The 22,091-nt window shown below is 36.4% G+C and overlaps 1 protein-coding gene across 7 annotated transcripts in view; it reads left to right on the plus strand.

Annotated features, from left to right (window-relative positions):
* Nucleotides 1–22,091, plus strand: part of MACC1 (MET transcriptional regulator MACC1) — a 501,067-nt gene that overhangs the window by 199,283 nt on the left and 279,693 nt on the right. For 2 of the 7 annotated variants that reach the window (XM_044064707.1, XM_044064708.1), the window contains one exon: nt 14,562–14,687. The exons of 3 other annotated variants lie outside the window; for them this stretch is intronic. In XM_044064707.1, coding sequence (XP_043920642.1) covers nt 14,642–14,687 — 46 coding nt within the window. In that variant the 5' untranslated portion in view covers nt 14,562–14,641. Of the gene's footprint in view, nt 1–13,215; nt 13,256–14,561; nt 14,688–22,091 lie in introns of all 7 variants that reach the window. 2 more of the 7 variants (XM_044064711.1, XM_044064713.1) reach the window with 1 other exon arrangement.

A 22,091-nucleotide genomic window follows, 5' to 3' on the forward strand; every position in this document is an offset into this window, starting at 1 on the left:
TGGTCCTCATTAAAGTAATACATAAAATAATTCAAATAGTTGTAAATTTAAGTGTTTTTTTTTAAACATGATGTAAACAGCTGTAAATTGTTGCTTTAAGAATGCAGATAACCTTTGTTGTATCAAGCAGAGAGGATTCCTGCCTTATTCAGTTAATAGAACAGATTTTGTAATTAAATAGTGTATAAAATAAGGGCTCTAGCCCTGTCAATCTAGGGAGTTTGGACTCTCATATAAGGGAAGTGGTTGCCTGGGAAATCTGTTTTGGTGCTATGCTGCATTAGGGACAAATCTCTGAAAAACTATTATGAGAGGATTCCAGAGGGAAATTATACTGTAGGTAGGAATCTGTATGATGTCAACAAATTGTTTCCACTTATTCATGCCCATACAGAAATGTAATACCTCTTAGTGCAAGAAATCAGGACAAAGGCCAACAAAATGGGGGGGGGGGATAAAGGCCCCAAAATAGGGACATATTTTAAATATTGCTCTTATAAAGTTAGAAAGTTGCTGAACTAACAGGATTTGTTTTAATATCCATTTTTGAAGGGTTTGAATGCTGAAACTCAAATGCATGTCATTATGTAGTGATTTTAGTCCACAAATCATTCCAGTCAATTGCCTGAAAACCACAAATTTTATGAGAAGACCAAAAATATAAGCCAAAAAACTGGAATTTCTGTGAAAATCTGGACAGTTGAGAGGTCTGACCTCCACTCAGCATGGATTTAGGCCACACCACAGCACCTCCACTGCCCTCCTATCCTTCACCCACACTGTTGCTGAAGCCAGGGACAAAAACCTCCTTTTGTCTTGCTCTTTTTTGACCTCTGTAAAGCTTTCAATACTGTCTCCAATTCCAAGCTACTTACTAAGCTTACTGACCTTAATGTCTCCCCCTCTACTATTTACTGGTTCTCAAGCTATCTATCTAAGTCCAGTCTGTCAGATGGCAATCTGCTTGCTCCCCTTTCCTACCTATCCAAACTGGTGTCCCTCAAGGCTCAGTCTTTGGCCTCCTCCTATTCAACATCTTCACCAATCATCTTTACTCCTCCTGCAACACCTCCTCCCTCATACAGTATGCCAATGACTCTACTCTTATCTCTTGTGCTGACAACATCTCTAAACTTCTTATTATCTCCCAAAACTCCTTCTCATCTGTGTAAAAATGGCTCACAAAGCACCAACTTATACTCAACCCCCCAAAAAAAACTAAGCTCCTACTATTTCTCCCCAATACTCTCCACCACTTTAAATCCACCTTTACTATTTCTTCACTAGATAACGCTTTCATCAAAGCTGAGCCACCACACTAAGTTACTGGGTGCAATAATCAATGACAACTCAAATTTGACATCCATATCCAACACTGTATCAAAAAAAAAAACTAACCTGAAACTGGATCTTCTCTACAGGAATAAGAACTTTCTTGCTCCCAACTCCAAACCCACCCTTGCCCAAGCCTATCTCCTTCCATGTCTCCTCTATGTCTCCCCCTATCCTAACTTACCTCCAGTCAAACCTTCTCTCCAAACTCGAACAAGCTTACAATAACATAACCAGATTTGCCAGTACCAACCTTGTAAACTCCATCATTGCCTTCCCCTGAAACAGCTTCAATGGCTTGAATTCCCTCAGCTCTTATTACTTGCCCAGCTGCAGCTGATACACTCCCTACTCAACAAACCGCTAGCCTGTCCATCACTCTGTACCTTTGTATCCCCATATACCCCAACCCAGTCTCTTCATAGTTCCGACCAGCAACTTCTAGACATCTTATAAACCCAACAAAACTTATGGTAAACTCTATAACCACTCTGTGTCCCATGTGTGGAATAGGCTATCACCTCATATTCATAGCATCACTAGTTCCAGCTGCTTTAAAACTGAAGTCAAGCACTACTTTCTGAACTCAAAAGCCTATCATTGCCTAAATCCTCCATAATCTGCATTTTCCTTTCTTTTCTTTTCATTACCTGTCTACATCTAATAATTAAATGACTAATCTGCTCACTAGACAATACTACATTATGTTACTTGGGAAAGACATCATTATTGTAAATACTCAAATGCACTAGTTATATTTACTTAATTTTGTTTTATTTTTATTACAGTTATTTGTTTTACCTGATTACTGCCTACGTAATTTTTGCATATGTTGTATTGCTGCACTGTTTTTCTTGGGTTTTGCATATTGCTTACTATGTTATCTTTTTATGTTTGTATTGCTGGAGCTTTTCTCCTTAGGTCTCCATTGAAAATGGGCCATTGGCTTAGATGGACTAACCCGGCTAACAAATGTCAAATAAACAAATTTGCATACACACATTCATGCCCCTGCAGCCATGTATACACATGTTTAGATACACACACAGTTACACCCTCCCCTATAGTTCATCTGTACCATGAGAATTATAGAGGGACTGCTGTAAAATGACTGTGTTCAGTTTTCATAGGTTAGTACTAAGCTAACTGCCCTTGTGAGCCATTTTAAGCCTAGCCAATCATCCCTTGTGAGACTCAAACCCTGCACCTTGTGTTTGTAAGGCAAACACCTTAACCATTAGGCCATCCTCCCAATTTCCTTAGAATAAAGTTTCACTCAGCTGAGCAAGTATCTGAATCACTTTTCCTTTGTAAATCGGGATCCACAAACATTTCAGGGAGACAGTACATGACTAATTAGCATTAGCTATTCCACTGGATTGCTGCATTAACATGCAGCCTCGCCCATGAGGCCATCCTCCACAAGAAACTAAGTAGCACTCTCTCTTAACCAGAACATTCTGCAATGTGGGTACTTTCTGAGATAGGTCTCCTACATTGCAGTAGCATTTGTGAGTCACTTCCATGGACTGCATCTCCTATTAACTTCCAAAAACAAATTGTGCTCACTTAAATTAATCTATAAGAAATTATATTTTCACATTACACTGAAAGATCTTAAATAAAGAAAATAAAACGCTGACTGACCACAACAAAACTAATAAGAACATTGTCCTGCAATCAAAAGAAATAGTCGATGCAAATAAAACAGTGAAACTGACTCATAACTCCATTGCAAAACTATCAAAACCATAATCATCATTACACCACTAAAGCACATGACCTAACACTACATATAAAAGTAAAAAAATTACCTTGGAATTATGGTAAAATGCTTAACTACTTAATTCGAACAATAACTACACTAACTGCCTTAAGCCTCCTTCAGTAGAAAGTAAGCCAGTTAATGCTGCCCTCCAAAGTCAATGGGAAAACTAGTCTTACACACAAAACAAAGAAGTGATTTATAAATGCAGTGTATGCTGTGGGTGCTTTATATGGTGCTGTTTATCTGTGTGTGTGTGTGTGTGTGTATATATATATATATATATATATATATATATATATATATATATATATATATATGGGGGAGTGCATACCCACTTGCACTCACCACACACCCTGCTAATTATGTATATCAAATCTGAGGTCTGAGAACAGCAGGGTAAGGACAAATTTCCATACACTGCTGTTATGTGATCTCACATAAAAAGCAGACAAAAGGCTAAAAAACAAGCCTGTAAGACTGCTTGCTCTTATAAGCCTTTGTTTTTACAGACTGCAACCATATACTGTCTATATATATATATATATATATATATATATATATATATATATCTATATATATATATATATATATATATATATATATATATATATATATATATATATATATAGATATATATATAGATATATATATACACACACACACATATATCTATATATATCTATATATATATATGTATGTATGTGTATATATATATATATATATATATATATATATATATATATATATATATATATACACAATGCATGTACGCATGCCACAGGCATCTGTATATTTTTTCAGTTTGAATTTTACTAGTTTATAAATTAAAATTTTATGTTATGCATGTATCTAAATGCAAAATATTTCCTGACATATTATTTCTAGTTGATTATATTATTATGGGAATATAACTTTTTAACTAAGTGGAATTTTGGTTTGCAGTTTTCAGGGCTGCTATTTTATGGACCCTTCTTGTCAAACTGCTGAGTGGACCTGTCATTTCCCATTCATTTTCATAAGTGACATTTTGGAATTGCATTGTATGTCAGCTGAGCTCTAATTATCATTTGACTTTTTTAAGACAGTAGTGCTTATCATGTATTTGAGTTGCATGCTCTCCAGTACTTCATATGACTGGGATTTTACTGGTTTCTTTATGCTGATGAAAACATTTGTGGATGTTGAAATAGGTCTTGTTTGTGCCTAAGACCTGATCAGCAAAGGAAAAATTAATTTACTGGTTGTTTCTGTGTGCTGAATTTTGTTGTGGTGATTCATTGGATATCTTATACAGGAGTGGCAGCAGACAGAAGCCTTACATTTCAATTAAAATGTCATTGTTCGCCAGATCCATTAACACACCTTTTTCATCTCAACTATTGCAAAAGTCATCAGTAATTGCAGTTGAATGCCTTTAAAATGGAGGGAGCCATCACTTTCTAAAGAGGTGGATTACTATCATTAACACCTATGTAGTGGAGAATGTCACACTACTACCAGGCTACACATATCCTTGCATTCCAGCACATTGGCAGAGATCACCGGAGTCTGAGTAAATCTAAGTTTTGAGTAGGGTGGTCATTTGAGGTGTAAAGTTTTGGGCCAGTAATCCTCTTTTTGGTGTACTTCTGTGGCCTTTCCAACTGCAGATGATGTCTGATGAACATTCCAAAAGTAGTTGTACTCTATAATGCTGGGTATAAAAGTCGAGTAGAGAGAACAATGACCTCTTTTTTCCTGGATGAGAACCCTTTTATGATGAGGTGTGCCATGTAGAACGACTTCTGACTACTGTGGCAATGTGACTATCAAAGGAGAGACTACTGTCCACCTGGGTCCCAATATCTCTTATCATGCATTCGGTGTTAAGTAGATTGCTGCCCATGTGGTAGTTCATGGGTACAGAGTTTTTACTAAAGGGGATGACACTGCACTTTTTGGCATTGGGCTTGAGGCCATGGTTCTGACACCAGGCATCTGTCTCAGCGAGGCCCTTCTGTAGGATGTCTACATCATTTGGGGACTTGACTATGGCTCCCAGTTTGCAGTCATCTGCGAGCTTCCTTAGCTAGAGGCCTTTTGTGTTAGTCTGTACTTCAGAGAAGTAGATACCAAATGGAAGAGGTCCCAGGATGGAACCCTGTGGTGCTCCACTTGTCACTGCTTTGAGGTCAGATATGGAGTCTGCAACTTTTACAGTGTGGGTTCTGTCAGTGAGCCAGTTGGCAGCTCATCTTGTGACGTAGGGATTTATACCTAGTTTAGTGAGTTTAGCTATAATTCCAGAATGAGGGATGGTGACGAAAGCCTTGGCGAGGTCATGATAGGCTGTGTGAACCACCTTAACCTCATCTATGGCTTTGGTGACTGCCTCAAAGAAGTCGATCAGGTTCACGAGGCATGATCTGCCTTTCACAAACCCGAACTCCAGAGTTTGGAGGTTACCAATGTCTTTGTTTATGAGTTCCATGGCCTTGCAGATCAGGCTCGTCAGGCTAACAGATAGATAGTTCCCGGGATCAGTGGTGGCTCCTTCTTTGTGGAGTGGGTTACCTGTTAGCAGTGTGTAAAATACTGAGAATAGTGACAGGTCTTTTACTCAATTCATATAGGACATATTTTTAGATCTTGTATCCTTTTAGTGTGCTATCTCTGTGGGCTTTCCAGTTGCTGCATATGTATAGACAGTTACCTTCCAAAGATGGCATTATATTCAATGACTGGACTAAGAAAGGCTAAATGAAGTTGTATCATGGCATTCCTAGATCTAGACACAATCCCTTTGATTATTAGCTGTTCAATATAGAAGGACTTTATTACAGCAATGGACACATATCGGTCGAAAGTAAGGTCACTGTCCACATAAGCTGCCAAATCCCAAACATGTAGGTTAACTCTTAAGGACATATTATCAGTGGGTTAGTTTGCCAGGGTAGATGACTTCCCAAATGATAAGATGATGCATTTCTTCAGCGTTTAGTTTCAGTCCATGATTTTGTCCCAAGTTATTTATTTGGGACAAACCTTCCTGCAGGATGGCTAAATCATTTGGGCATTCAATGGCAGCTCCTTGTTTGCCATCATTTGCAAACTTAATCAGTAGAGCCCTTTGGTTTTGGCTTTTAATTTTGAGAAATGGATGCCAAACAGAAATAGTCTCAACACAGAACACTGGGTGAATCCACTGATGACTGGTCTCTCTGTGATGGTAACTTCTCCTATTTTGATTTCTTGTGTCCTATATGTGAGTTATTTGGCAATCCAATGGCTGACATAGGTATTTATTCCCAGTTTATTTAGATTTTCTACTATGCCTGAATGAGGACTGGGTCAAAAGGTTTGGCCAGGTTGAGGTTTGTGGTGTGTACTGTCTGATTTTCATACATTGCTTTCTGCCTTTTTCAAAAAGTCCACCAGATTGAGTATGCATGATCTGCCCTTGATGAATCAGAACTGAAATGTGTTCAGTGTTTGGGTGTTCCCAATGCCCTTACTGATTAGTTCCATGATGAGTCTTTCCATGGCTTTGTGTATGAGGCTGGTCAAACTTATGTGTCCATAATTTCATGGATCTGTGGAAGGTCCTCAGTTGTGCAGGGGGATGACTGTAGCTGTTCTCTATTTGCCTCTACAAAACCTGTATGGAGGCTGTGGTTGAACAGTGGAGTTCGGGGGGTGACTAAATTGTGCTTCACGCTGTGTAAGATACATCTATGGGTATTTGTCAGGACCTATCAATGCAATACTTTTAGCTTTTCATAGTGATTTTAGGACTTGGTCTTGTGTGATAGCTGAAGGAGAACCAATTTCAAGTATATCTGGAGGGACAGATGGAGGGGAGAGAGGGATACAGTTAAATCTGAATTTATCACCATTAGGTTGGCTATATCTTCAGCCTCTGTGTAGGTAGCATCATTCACAATTAGCTCAGTGCATTGCTGCATTGTGCTTTTGAGATAGCAAATATAGGCATTTTTGCCTCAAACTTGGTTTTGGTGGATTTTAATAAGCTCCTGAGTTGTTTATTTTTAGTTATCATCATTCACAATTAGCTGAGTGCATTACTGCATTGTGCTTTTGAGATAGCAAACATAGCTATTTTTGCCTCAAACTTGTTTTTTGTGGATTTTATTAAGCTCCTGTATTGTTTATTTCAATGATGATGGCTCTAGTATTCTAGGAATTGCTCTTCTTTCTCTTGGTAAAAATAATTGTCCTCCATTCATTGTAAAGCTTGGTGGGGATCTGAAGCTTGCCAAAGTAAGAGTTAGGAGTAGGGATGTTTGGTTTCAATTTTATTTCGAAGGAATTGGCTTTATGCTCAGACCTAATAAGTAATGAAAATATGCAAGGGATGATGCATTATGTTCCCCCAGTAGATTCTCTGACTAATTGTTCCTGGGCATTTGCATTGACACAGTCTAGGTATCTCTGTGCTTGTGCACTAATGGTGGTGTAGGCATGCCAGTCTATAGTTAGACAGTTCAAATCACCTAGGAAAATGGTACTGGGTTTAATGCAGAGTGATTCCAGTTCTTGTAGATAGGCGTTGTGGATAACATTGCGATTTGTTCAGTTTTAATAGCTTTTATCAGACTGTGTGTGTGTGTGTGTGTGTGTGTGTGTGTGTGTGTGTGTGTGTGTGTGTGTATATATATATATATATATATATATATATATATTTCTTAATCAGGGTTAGTGCACTGACAAATTTCAAGATAAGCCCAGGTAAAATATAATTTCACAAGTAAAAAATACAGACATTTAAGCAAGACAGAATATTTCAGACGAATTGCATAGAAAAAACTGTGTATATAGATTCCAGTGAACAAGCACAGTGCAATGTAGAATCAGGCAGAGTGGTCAGGCATTCTTTACAGCAATAATAGTCAGTGAATTCATAGTCTTTCCATAATTTTTATGATGCACACAAAAGTAGAAGAGCATGTTTTGCTAAACTTCACAGACTGTCATGTTTTGGAAACTGTACACCCTAGACATTTATTGTTAGAACACTTTTTTGTTAACTTGGTAATAATCGCTCATCTGACAACAGGAAATTCCACTCTGAGTACATATTTATTGAGATATTAATAAAATATGAAAATGTGCTTAACTGTATAATTAGCGATATAAATAATGCCAAATATCTCTTAAGATGTGCAACTTACTGTGGAAATATCAGTAAGTTATTTCAACAATGTCTAAGGTTTCATCTGATGCCATGCAATAATTCATAAGTCACTTATTTTTGAAGTATTATGAACACACGGAAATACTGCCTATTCTCACAGCTAGCAATGTCTCCATTAGAGTATAATGTAATTGGAGACTGACAATGAATTTTCATGTCTCCTGCCTTAACATTTCATACCATACCCCTCAAGACCATGTAGGTCTCTCATTTCTTAAAATATAAGTACACATAAGAAGTTATGAATAATAAGTGAACAACAGTTATTCATTTCTTTACTGCCGGATACTCTAGATTAACAATCTTAATGACATTTTGTTAATAACCCCTTATCCTTTCTAATACCACTTAATTAAAAGCTGGTAAGTCACTTAGTCAAACAAGCCAGACCCCTCCACAAAAAGGTCTGGATGCCATAATGTGCTATGGGTGTTAACTGGAAGTATACATAAAGACACTGTAGGTTTGAATGGGTTAAGGTAATTTTGCAATGAATGTCTAATAAACCATATGTTTCACATCACCGTAAAGTATGGAAATCCACAGTGCTAACTGGCCCTTAGCTCTCTCAAGAAGGATGGTGTTTAGCTTTCTAATAGATTCTGACCAGTTATTAGCAAATAGCATTTTTAGCATTGCAGTAAAGAAACTACCAACCTCTTTGTATGTCAATGTGGTATGTACATGTTTACATGACTTTCTCTAATCGGTGCTTTATACAAATATGGGTGTACTGAATTTATCAAAGCACTCAAATGTTGATAATCGCAACTTCAACCAAAAAACTTGCTACACTCTTATTCAAGTGCTTAGCAACAATCTTGATGCATGCAAAACATTAGTTCAAAAAATAGAATAAAATATATTTCTTCATTGGGGGGGGGTCCCAATGCACATCCCCCATACCCCCTGCTAGTTATATATACTAACTTCACAGTCTTGTGTGAACTTAATGCCAGCAGAAGGAATCAAACACATTTCAACCACTTTTGCCGAGTAAAAAAATTGACATTACAAACATTCAATTAAATGCATGTTTTCCACATGGACACACACACACACACACACACACACACACACACACACACACACACACACACACACACACACACACACACACACACACACATATAATACATACTTATATGGGGGAACTGAATATCTTGGAATCACACACGATAAACATCTGTTTAGTTGAAAAAAATTGGTTGACGACTGATGGTTGAGAAGTGTGTGAGATTAAATAATTCTCAGGACTGGAAATATACCCTTTCCTTGACATTTTGTGATCACCCACACCTGTAAACCATCTAAGCAGTTCACCAAATTCCAAATGTTGTAGACTAAGCATATGTCGACCAAAGGGGGATTCCATGATATTCAGTTCCCATACACACACATAATTGAATGTTCATAATGTTGAATGTTTTTAACTGTGGCAGAATTGGCTGAAACTCATTTGATTGCTTCTGCCTGCATTAAGTCCATGTGAGATCATTAACAGTGGGAACTGGGTTATTATATAATTATTAATGGATGTGGAGAGAGGGGGCGGTGAGTGTTTTTTTTTTTTCATTCTTTGGGTTTTTGATCTTTAGAGATTGATGTTGTCATTCAATATTTCTATACTACAATATTTCAAAGCACCTCTATCTATCTATCTATCTATCTATCTATCTATCTATCTATCTATCTATCTATCTATCTGTTTAATCAATAGCTGCTCTGTCCTCTGAGTTTCCAAATGTCTTCTTCCTGAATATTTAGAAACAATAATTAATGTATACTAGCAGGTGCACTTTGGCATTAGGTCAAAGGCTGTGTATCAGTAGATTTCAATTAATATATTTATTTAAAGTTGTACAAACCATAGCATTCACATTTGCCATGCTTATTAGTCAGAAAAAAATATTACACATTTACCTCAGTCTTAATATTTCAAATATACATTTCACAAGTATGGAAGATACAATACCTTTTCATTAGGCTGACAGGAGAATGAACTTAATTTATCAAGGCAGTTAAACACAAGAGAAGCTGTAAATTGTTTACTAGTTACATTAATATTTCCTTTCGGATATCCTGGGGAAAAATGTAGGGGTAGAAAGGGTGCTTAATTATTATATTTCTGGCTCTGACTAATTGGCTGTCATCTGTCTTTATGTGGATTATTAAAAGTGCTATTAACTCCAGAGTTTATGATTTTATAACAAAAGCAGTAGCTTATTTTTTAAAAATGATACAACTGAACATGTATTATGTTTAAAAGAAAACATGTTACCTTTCATCTGTAATATAATGCTTAATCATTTGTTGTGTTCAATGAAGTTCAGTGGTTCAAAGAAAATTTTAAAGGTAAAGGATTTCCACCTTAAGTTTGTCTTTTTCTTCTTTTATAGTTTTGAAGCTATGTTTAAGAAGTTACATTATTGCTTATTATCAAATCTAGTATTCTCTGAAGTACTATGAAACTGATGGTCTGTAAGCAGAAGTATGTATTACTTTTATCAATAAATCTATATATCCATCCACTTGTCTTGTGAGGCCTAATTTTTTATCTCTGTGGGCTCTGTCTTTTATCAGCTTCCATTATCATCGCCAATTAAAGTGGATCAATGTAAGCCATCCTCCGTTAAATCACCCTTTTCCTGATGCAATTTCCAAGTTGTGATAGGACATAGGGTCTGTCAGGACTTGAGACCTGAGGCATTGCCAACCAAAGAATCCCATGGTTCATTTCCTAGACTTTGGGATGTTTTTTTACTTTACTATTAACATACTTTTTTGGCACATGAGCATGTAGTAATACTAGAGATTTCATGCTTGCTTCCGGCTCCTTGACAAAAGTTTGAGACCTGTAAATGCAAGTCCTTCAAATTCAAGATGGGAGTCACAATTTTCAAATAGAACAGCAAATATTAAAACTTTTTAGAAGAAATTATGTTGAAGGGGAGGGAGGCTCACATATCCCTGCTAATTTACGTTTACTCTAATTACACTGGTCATGCAACTAGTATAAGCAATTCTCTAAGATTTCTCAGTCTTGGACATAGCAAGTATACTCACAATTAATAGATGGATGTTGACTGGATTGCTTTTGGGTACTACACACATACAAAAGGATCCTTTCCTTTAATACCTGGAAACCTCTGTCTCTGTCCATGTATTACTTCTGGTGTGCTTGCTGTCCAATTATCTGGTCACTGACAGGGAAAAACACCATAGTTTTTCCCTATGGGTTAACCCTTTGCTGTCTACCCATATCCTTAGATGCTAGCTATCTAGTAAATCAGGAATCAAAAAGATAAAAGATCTTGTCTTGTGGCCATTCAAAGTAACTGAATGAATCATGACAGGATAGTCCTAATTTGTTGTTTATTTTTGCAGTTATTTCATTACAGATACACAAGTTATTTCAAGAGGTATATTTATGGGTTGCCTATCCATTAGATTATTTTATTGTTGTTATGGAGAGTTTTGTTATAATTCTGTGGCGAGTGAGATTTTACAGGAAGTTCTTAATATGTTTATGTTAAGAATGTGGTCCATGTAGTTATTACGGCTGTCAGAGTACTTAATGCTTCATTTTGCATCAATCTTTCTGGTCATGGTCTTCAGTTGTCATAACAATTCTTGCCCACTTAACACCAATAAAACTTGTACAACCAGCCACATTTTGAGTAGCAAGCAAGGTGCTGTGATCAGAAAGAATGTTGCGCATATTTGTAGTTAGGGAACTACAAATAATGGTCTACATTGTTTGAAAAAGCTACTGTATGTTGAAATAAGCAACTGCTTTTGGTTTTACATTCCAAATCTATCCATCTATAAACCTTTTTCCCATTTTTGTATGTGGGGTCGAAGTGTCACATCAACAGTGATAGTCATTTAGAGTCAATGTTCACACTGGTGAATGGCTAGTGCTACTGTGGTTTAAATTCCAGATCTGTAGTTATAATTGCACTGCCATCAACTGCAGTAAACTTAAGAATTAGCTCCCCATATTCTTAGGTGTTGCACAAAATGTAAAATCAGTACCCTGTGGTATACTTGTGCCATCTTGTTGTGAAGGATTATTGTACTCATTAGTTAAGTAACAAATACTAAAGGAAAATGTTTTTAGACATGTGCTTGGCAATTATATCATCCTGTGACTTCTCTTCTACAAAAACTGAACTCTGTAGAATTGTAAAATTAATATTAGAAAACTATGATGTATAACATTTTCAAATATTCACATTTCTCCATGACAATTAATGGCAGGTAGCCTCCCATTCCTCACCATTTTGTTACACCTGATTCTATAAAAACTGTCCTGACCTTTGACTTCCTTTTAACCTTATTTCCTTTCTATTTCTTAGTTTATTAATCCAGTTTATGCTAAGGCCCACGTGGTGGATCACCACTGTTGTCTTGGAAACCACAGGCACACATGTTTTCTGCCCTCTCAGTTGTTAAATTATATCTTACACTTTTATTTGGTTTATACTACCTATGTCTACAGTTTCCAGAATTGTAAAACACCAGTGTTGTGATGGCCATCCCTCCTGTTACCCATGTAGGAACTGTACTCCTAGCATGAATACATTTAGTCTGGTTAAACACTTATCCTCAGTTTACTGATTTGTTCATTTTGTCTCCTTTTCTAAAATGGAGGAAATTTATCATTAAATTATGAACAAGGAGAAGGCTGCAGATTCTGAGTTTAACAGCCTCAGTTGTTTAGTACCGATCACCTTTCTTTTAGCAAAAACATTTCTAATTAAACGATTTTAAACATCAGAGGTATTTAATTCTGTTAAGATATTATTCTTCCCCTTTTCCCACAATTTCGATTTTCTGAAACAGATTTCAGATTGGATTTGGCCAAGCATAATGAATGTTTCAAGTATTCATTTGTTATACTTCTCTTTCTTATCAGGTTCATCTTGGCTGGTTTCAGTGGAAACAATGTTGCTAAGGTAAGCTTTAATGACTGCAAAAGCCTTATCATAATAGTTTATACCTGCTTAGGCTGAAAATGTAATCCTGTATGTATGCATTCATACAGGCTGAGCATGTAATCCTATTTGTATATTGTTAGACCTTTTCCTGCCATATTAGAAACCTTTGGACCATTATCAATGAAATAGATTTTTTTCTGTGTGTTTTTTCAAAGGTAGCCTGACTATGAGTCATACAGTCCATACTTCATGACTGCTTGATGAGTGATGATGAAGCTTACTGTTTAGTAGAAGCCTAAATGTAATGTTGTTTGTCTTTCGGCTTTTCCCAGTAAGGGGTCGCCAAAGCAGAACTCCAGTCCGCTAATGACTGGCAGTAGATTTTTACAAAATGCCGAGGTACCAGCTCGACGCCCAACCTTCAACGAAGGCACACCCATTTACGCACGCATGTCTTTTGAACGCTACCTAACCGCGGGAAGGACATGCAGACTCCACACAGAAGGCACTCCCAAGCCCAGCCGAGAATCGAACGGGAGAACCTCTTACTGTGAGGTAACAATGCTATCGCCGTACCACCGCGGCATAGAAGCCTAAATGTAATAATTGATATAAACTTTATTTGTGGTGTTGTGCTTCATATATTGCATCTAGAGAGCTGATGTACACTCTTTCTTTAGGAAAAGCTTTGTGTTTGATTTGGAACTTGAGATTTATGTATATGAACTTCATGCATAATTTTACTTTCTCTGCACTTTGTTTCGTAATTCTTGCTTTAAGCAGTTAATACTTTTTGGCAGGAGAATGGTGTGGTGCAATACACATAAGCATTTGGCCTGATTGTTATTTGTCATGATATTGTAACTATTATGAGCACAGGTTGCCGGAGTATTTTCAACAAGAAAGCTGTACGCACATGTTGCAACATGTTTGTAGCTTAGCATCCTAGGCAACACATTTCTCTATTGTGTGCCCTTAAGTCTTTTTAACTTCACATAGCTTGCAGGTCTATGGAAGGAGGTGCATTTTTGCTAAAGAGAATATAAATGGAAACAGAAGGAAAAAATGCAGCACCTTAAAATAGAATTTATTGTTTTCCCTGTAAATGAGTTGCTATTTATGGTACAATATATGCAGGTCCTTGGGAGAAAGTGACATACAAGTGCACAGTTCAAAAAGGTTAGGCTGCATAATGTCTGCTTTGTATAAAAGGTTTTATATGAGTTAATATTTTTTTAAATAAATGAAGATAAACTGCACTCTTTATGTATAACCTTTGACCAGGCATTTTTATACAGGAAGAAACATTTTTTTCTTTCTGAAGGCATGAAGACAGAATGCTGGTCATGTCAAAACTAAAATGCAAGCAGACCTGGCAATAAATCCATCCATATTCTGCTGAAAATGTCTTTTAGTGTAACATGCTACCGTATTTTTGGCTGGAAGACCAGTGAGTTTTAGATATTCCATTACTTTTTATTTATAAAATTATACAATATAAATGCAATATGTTCATTATTTTTAGCAGCCTGGATATAAATGTTAAATGTTTACTTATTTTTTGTTGACTGGGTGGGTTTCCATAGGCCAATGACCTATTGTTTGGGGAGAATCAAGGCTGTATTTTTATGAGATAACAGAAGTTACTAAAAATTCTTAACATTGCATCAAAGCATATAAAAGTAATATTGTTAGAATCACAAGAAAATATTGTAACCATAACTCTCCAGGCCCCTGATTTACCACATATGTTATCCCCTGTAAACATTTTGATTTTTTGGTAAGGATTACAGTCGGTCATTAATGCCAGGCATTTGAGTTTCATATTACTTAACGATGAGACAAATGTTTACTGATGTAAAATATGGTATAGAACATGGAGTGCCATGATTATGCCCCAAAAATGGAAAAAAGAAAAGCCTGTTAAGCACCTTTCTGATGTGAGACATATGCTTAATAAACTGCTGTTAAGTACCCCTAAGTGCTATTATGATCAGCTGTTGTGCTAGGGATTCACAAGTGACACTTTAGGCTGACAAAGTACAGTGGCAGAATGTAAAGCAGCTTAAAAAGTTGAAAGCAACTTTGCTCAGCCACACTTGGAAACAAAATGAGAGACATAACAACGTGTCTAACACCTTTTAAAGCAGTTTGTTCTACAAAAGGGGCACTTATTTCCACACAGTGTTATTTTGATTGTGTTAAGTGTTTTATCCATTTTCAAAAGTTTTAAAAGTTGGTAAAACACTTAGCACTTCTACATGTTTTTTTTCTGTAAATGATAGTAAATGGAGCAGACAAAGCTCCATGTACTACAAAGAGCTAAGACTGGGTCTCACTGATCATAACCCTTCATTATATGTTCTCAGTATGGATGCTAAGATTCACTTCTCAAACCTCACCTCAAGGTGATTTTTTTTGGCATCCACATCTTCTACACCTAATAACCCCATTATGATTGTAGAACCAATCACAATCTTCTGTACTGTATTAACATTTTAAGAGAATTAAAGTAATATTTAAAAGTTGTTCCTGATTTTGTGTCCTTGTTCCTTCATTATTTTTGGCTTTAAGAATTCATAAGCAAAAAAGTTGAGAGGTGTGACTTCAACAGTAATGAAATGCAAACAGTGATATATATATTATATATATATATATATATATATATATATATATATATATATATATATATATATATATATACTGTTTTCCTATTACGATATTAATGCAGAAAAATAAATTGCAAGAAACAAAATATCCTTGCAGTGTTAATGCAGAAAAAGAAGTTGCAAGAAAAAATATCCTTTCATAGCTGATCATCAATGTTTTTCTTAGCCAAAGATTTATCTTAAGAAAAACTCAAGAAAATACAGTCTGGAACCAAAAAAAATGTACATGATATAGAAACTTTATTTTAATTAAACAATGTATTTTTCTGTTAATACCATGGCACTCGAAAGGTAGAACAAGTAACCAAAGTGTATTGCCAGGGAGGCTTTTATCAGTGACCAACCTAATTATGTTCCCACTCAATATCAGTCTACTCACAATGCAGCATTTTCTACCATTTGGTTCTAAACTGCATCATGCGACCTGATGTCTGATTCAATAGTTTGAGATATTTATGCTTCGTTTCGTTTGTTATACAGTATTCACATTCTTAAAATATCATCTTGTTTGTGTCTTTTGGCTTTTCCTGGTTAGGGGTTGCCACAGCGGAACTCCGGTCCGCTAATGATTGGCAGTAGATTTTTACGTACTGGCTTGCCAGGCCTAATGCACAACCTTCAACGAAGGAACACCCATTCACGCATGTCGCTACACAGAAGATGCTCTAACTGAGAATCGAATGGGCAACGTCTTAAAATATCATCTAATTATCAATATAAATGTTTGTAGTTACATAAGATGTGGAAGGAGCAAAGAAATGCAAGCATACAAACTGTTAGTAGATTCTAAAAGGCATACTCAAACAAACCAGAATATAGCTATATTTAGATAAATGTACAAAATGGAGCGACCAGTGTTGACCAAAACCACTAGTACAAAACACTCACTGTCAGCAGTCAGGAAATCTCTAAAAGGTTTTCTTGTGTAATCAAACACAAATAGCAGCAACTAAAGAATTCAGCAATAAAAGCCACTTTAATAGTAAAACTGGAAAACCACTGGATTGAGTGCTTTCATCCCCTGACCGAGGATTTCATCAGAATCAACACTCATTTCATTTGAACTCCTGCTCACCGTTGCCATAAACTTGACTGTAACGTGAACGCACTGTTGTGAAACTGGTTCAAATTAAACGAGTGTTGATTCTGATGAAATCCCCAGTCAGGGGATGAAAGTGCTCAATCCTGTGGTTTTCCAGTTTTACTATTAAAGTGGATTTTATTGCTGAATTCTTTTGTTGCTGCTATTTGTGTTCGATTACACAAGAAAACCTTTTCGAGATTTCCTGACTGCTGACAGTGTGTGTTTTGTACTAATAGATATATTTAGAAAACTGTATGTAAAACAGTTTGGCTCTTCAAATGGGAGGGGGGGGGGGTAATGAATTATCCTAGTGGCATCCAGATAACTTTGGTTACTGCAATTAAATTAGATTATACTGAAGAAGTACTGCACAAGCTGGCCCCAAACAAAGCATAGGGAAGAGATGGAATTAGTAATAATGACCTGAGAATACTTCAGCATAAACTTGCAATGCCATTATATCTATTATTCACTTAGTCATTCTCCTGAAGATAGGTTTAAAATTTGTATGTCTCCAATCTTTAACGGAAATGGGAAAAGGATAAATCCACAGTCATGTAGACCCACAAGTTTACTTTGTCGCTGTGGAGCAGTAATGGTTAAGGGTATTTTGGATAAATTATTGACAGAGTTGATTGGGAGTTGAAACCATAGATCAGCATGCATGCTGAAAGCAGATCTATAGCCACTTGTAGCACAATGTTCTATATAAATACAATATAACTATATAATAATAGCTATAAATGAAAAAAAGTGCTGTGATGTAATTTATAAAGACTTGATTTCAGCATTTGATAAGGTCACACACAAAACACTGATTTAAATATTGATGTAATATTCATATGATGGATAGCTGCATGGCTTAGAAACATGACACAACAACCATCTTACAGCAACTGGATGGAAGAAATTCTAGGTTATAGTCAATGTGTCCCACTTGGCTCATACTTGTTTAGGATGTGTCTTTCAGTTCTATCTTTTTCATCCAAGGTGTTCTATAGTCTGTACACAGATGACCTGAAAATGGGTAAAGTGATAACGTGTTACAGAACAAATAGGGCCTGTCTGCAAAATAATTTTGCTAAACTGACCATTTGGGCACAGGAGAATAATATGCTAATAAATATATCAAAATGAGTTTTGAGAGGCAAATATTGAAAGGTAACAGTGACTGAAACTGTAGATTAATTTAAGGGACTGGGTATATGGGTAGATCCATCTTCAAGGTTTTCTAATCATGTCATCCAATTGGTTAATGGTAGTTGTAGAACTATAGGTTGTATAAAAATATTTATAAAGTCTAAGAAGTCAGAAATAATGAAATAATTGTTTATAAGTTAAATTAGATACAAACTATAGTATGCAATAACAATACAAAAAATAAATATGAGTAAATTGCAGAGTACAGTGAAAATATACCAAGGATATCCACAGATGTGGACATTTAAGTTATTGTGAAAGACTAAAATATTTGAACTGGTACAGTGTCTAATACAGATATTAAAGAGGAGACCTTATTCAGTTATATAGGGAATTTGCAAACCACCATCTGCGGGAATGTTTGGAGTTATCCAAAAGAATTAGATAATATCAGAACCTATGCAGAAGATAATATAGGAATGAGAAATGTACTAATTGGTTTTCTGAGAGAGTAGCTGATGCATGGAATAGAATACCAAATTATATTAAAACAAGCAGTAGTTTAGATATTTTTAAAAGCAAACAACTTAGACACTTATAAGAATGACTGTTTTGATATATTGGCAGGGTATAATGGCATTATTGTCAACCGTCGAAATATCAACCACAGATGGTCAAAAACATGGGAGTAGAAACCTCAATTAAATACCACAAAACGGGTCTATATTAGAACACCGAAGTTTTAAAATGGAGAATGTTCTAATATCGACCCCAAACCAGCGAACGCTGAAAATAGCAAAGCTGCAGAACACCAAATGTTTTCCTAGGGAAAGAATTTGGTTGGCCATTTCTGTGGCTTCGCTATTTTCAGCACTGTGGTGGAAAGTTACAGGTCGGGTTCAGGTAAGTGTGCGATTGTGTGAACGTTAGGGTTAGGTGAGTTAGGGTTAGGCCGTGGGTGAGGTGAGTGTGCGATAGTGACAGACATTAGGGTTAGAGCGCGGGTCATGTGAGTGTGCGATAGTGACGGACCTTAGGGTTAGGGTTTGGGTTAAGGTAAGTGGATAGATAGTAGTGTATGTACAGTTTTGTGTAGGGTAGATGTAGGATTTTAAGTGTATGTGTGTGGATTGCTGTTTTTTTGGTGTGCTTGTTTTGTGTGTGTTTCTTGGAACAGCGAATTTTTTTTTTTCCAGGGAAAAAAAATCACTGTTCCAGGTGTTCGAGATTTTAAGCTTTTGCTTAAAAGGGGTCGATGAATTAGCATTTGTTTTTCTAAGCTTTTGCTAATTCAATATAGACCCCCACAAAACTGTGCATGCTAACACAGAACCTGTTATCGTAGCAAAAGACTTTAAGAGCAATATTTAAAATCTTACCCTATTTTTGGAACTTTCTTCCAGCATTATTTAAGCTTTTTCAAGATTTCTTACTCTAAGATGCTGACAAGTATGTTCACTATGCATGTGCTGAGAAAAGGCTCAGTGCATGCAACTACTAATTAAAAAAAAGTAAAACATTTTTTGTAAGGGGGATAGCTCATCTGCACCCACCACTCCCTGCTAAGTATGTATACTAATTACGAGATCACACAACCCAAGGGAATATTCTCTTCCCCAGGGATTGTTAATCTCGCACACCTGTAGATCAGCTGCCTAGTCGGGTCTATATTACCAAAGCGAAAAACCCTATTCCTGAACACCTAAATGTTGACACCTATACGACGAACTGCGAAAATCCTGAACGCACTTAACCATGAAAAAAAATATCGAACTGTCCTAGTCGGCCAACCCCACCATCCGCTACATACTACCTACCCAAAGAAAATAAATAAACCACACACATACACTAACCAAACCCTACTTCTAACCTAAGGTAAAGCACCAAAACCCTACCTGTAACCCTACACTAAACCCCACATACACAACTAACTATGCACTATGCTTAACCCCTCCCTAACCCCAAGGTCCGTAACTACTGCACATGTCCCCTACACACATACACCCAAACAAAATAAATAATCCACCTACATACATTTAACAAAACCCTACCTCCACCACTACACTAAACCCCACACACAACTATCTATGCACTATCCTTAACCCCTCCCTAACCCTAAGGTCCGTAACTACCGCACACTTCCCCTACAGACATACACCCAGACAAAATAAACAATACACATACATACACTTAAAATAACCCTACTTCTAACACTACACTAAACCTTACATACATTACCTATCTATACACTTACCTTAACCCAAATCCTAACACTAAAGTCCTTTCTATCGCACACTTACCTTTTACAGAGCTATACCACTGATGGTCCAACCAAAACAAGTCGACATTTCGGAATTTGCGGTTTTGTATGTTCGGGATTTCCATACTTTGCGTAGTACGTGTGAACATCTTCGTATTCGCTCATACGGTTTTTCGTGTTCGTACTACAGATCCGCCTAGTCAACCATATGCAGTTGACTAGATAGCTGTCGACATTACACACACTCAGTATTTTCACTAACACATACACTCACAAGTGTGTATGTGTGTGTGGTGTGTGTTTATGTCATTTGATCTAAAGACAGAATATTTAAAAATAAGTGATTAAAATATAGTTAACATGCACACACAATTCATCTATACGTGGCATAAGTCAAAGAAAAAATATATATTTTTCAGGGGAGACAAGCACCCCCTGCAACTCCATGTCCCATTTGAGGGGCTATACCACTCACATTACCTATAACTTATATATAAAATGTAACTACTCAGTGGTTGTGCAGGAATGGGAAAAAGCACTAGAAGTCCCACAATCCAACAACTTGTGATAAAGCAAACTGAAATATTACTTATAAATCTATAAGAAAACTAAAAGCAGTGATCAAAAAATGAGTTTTTTGTTATACATATTAGCATTTTGTCTGTTGACTGTGATGTGTTTGTACTCTGTTATTTATTTTATTTATTTTGCCATTTCTTAATATGGTATGTCAGAGTGAGCATGAGCCTATTTTCAATGGAGTCCCAGGGAGAAATGCTTCATAGAGAAAAATGAATATAAACAGAAATAACATAAAGTACAGAAAACATGAGATAACAAGAAGGACATTACATGCAAAATAAATTTATACAATCAAATTAAGTCACTCATTTGGTACAAAATAGTTCCATTCACAAGCAATGAGTTACATGAGTATAAAAATATCTGTAAGTAAATAATTCTAAGAAATATCAAAGAGCACTTGCAGAAAAATAAAGCAAATGAGCATGCCCTACAGTATGAAAATATGGAGTAAAACAAAATTAAATAAGAGTCCTAGCGAAAGTGGGTAGGAAGACGTGGGGTTGGGGGAATTAGAGATAGGTTAGGTTTTGGCAGGAGCAGATCCATGAGGTCAGTAGACATTCTTTTAAGGCTTTTTTGAATTTGGTGGTATTGGAAATAGTTCTGAGGGACAGAGGAAGTCTGTTTCAAGCTAAGGCAATGGAGTAGCTGTAGAGATGTTCACCAACTTTTTTTTTTTGGCTTGTAGATTTCCAGCAGATGCTGGTCAGTGCTGCAGAGAGAGCAATTTGGAGTATGGAAGGAGATGATGGGAGAGATGGCAGGGCAGGAGGTGGGTTTATACATAACGATGTGAGTAAGGAGTAGTTGAGAAAGGAGGTGGTGGTGCGGCAGTTCAAGCCAGTTTAGGGATTTGAGAGAAAGTCAGTGATGTAACTTTTAGGGTTGATTTGCAGTGAACCTGGTGACTTTGTTATAGGTGAATTCAAGTTTAGACCTTGGAGAGGATTGCAGCTTGGTTAAGATGAGTGAAGCATACAGTAGAGTGGGAAGAAGGCAGGCATAGGCAAGGAAAAGTTTTGACTCCTTTTTGAGGAATTTTTTGTTTCTAAAGAGTTGACATACTTTATGGTTGGTCTTTTTATGCAATTTTGGATGTGCAGATCAAATTTTAAT

Source organism: Protopterus annectens, chromosome 3.part0, assembly GCF_019279795.1.
Source record: "Protopterus annectens isolate FY-2018-M chromosome 3.part0, PAN1.0, whole genome shotgun sequence".
In the NCBI taxonomy this organism is placed as follows: Eukaryota; Metazoa; Chordata; order Ceratodontiformes; family Protopteridae; genus Protopterus; species Protopterus annectens.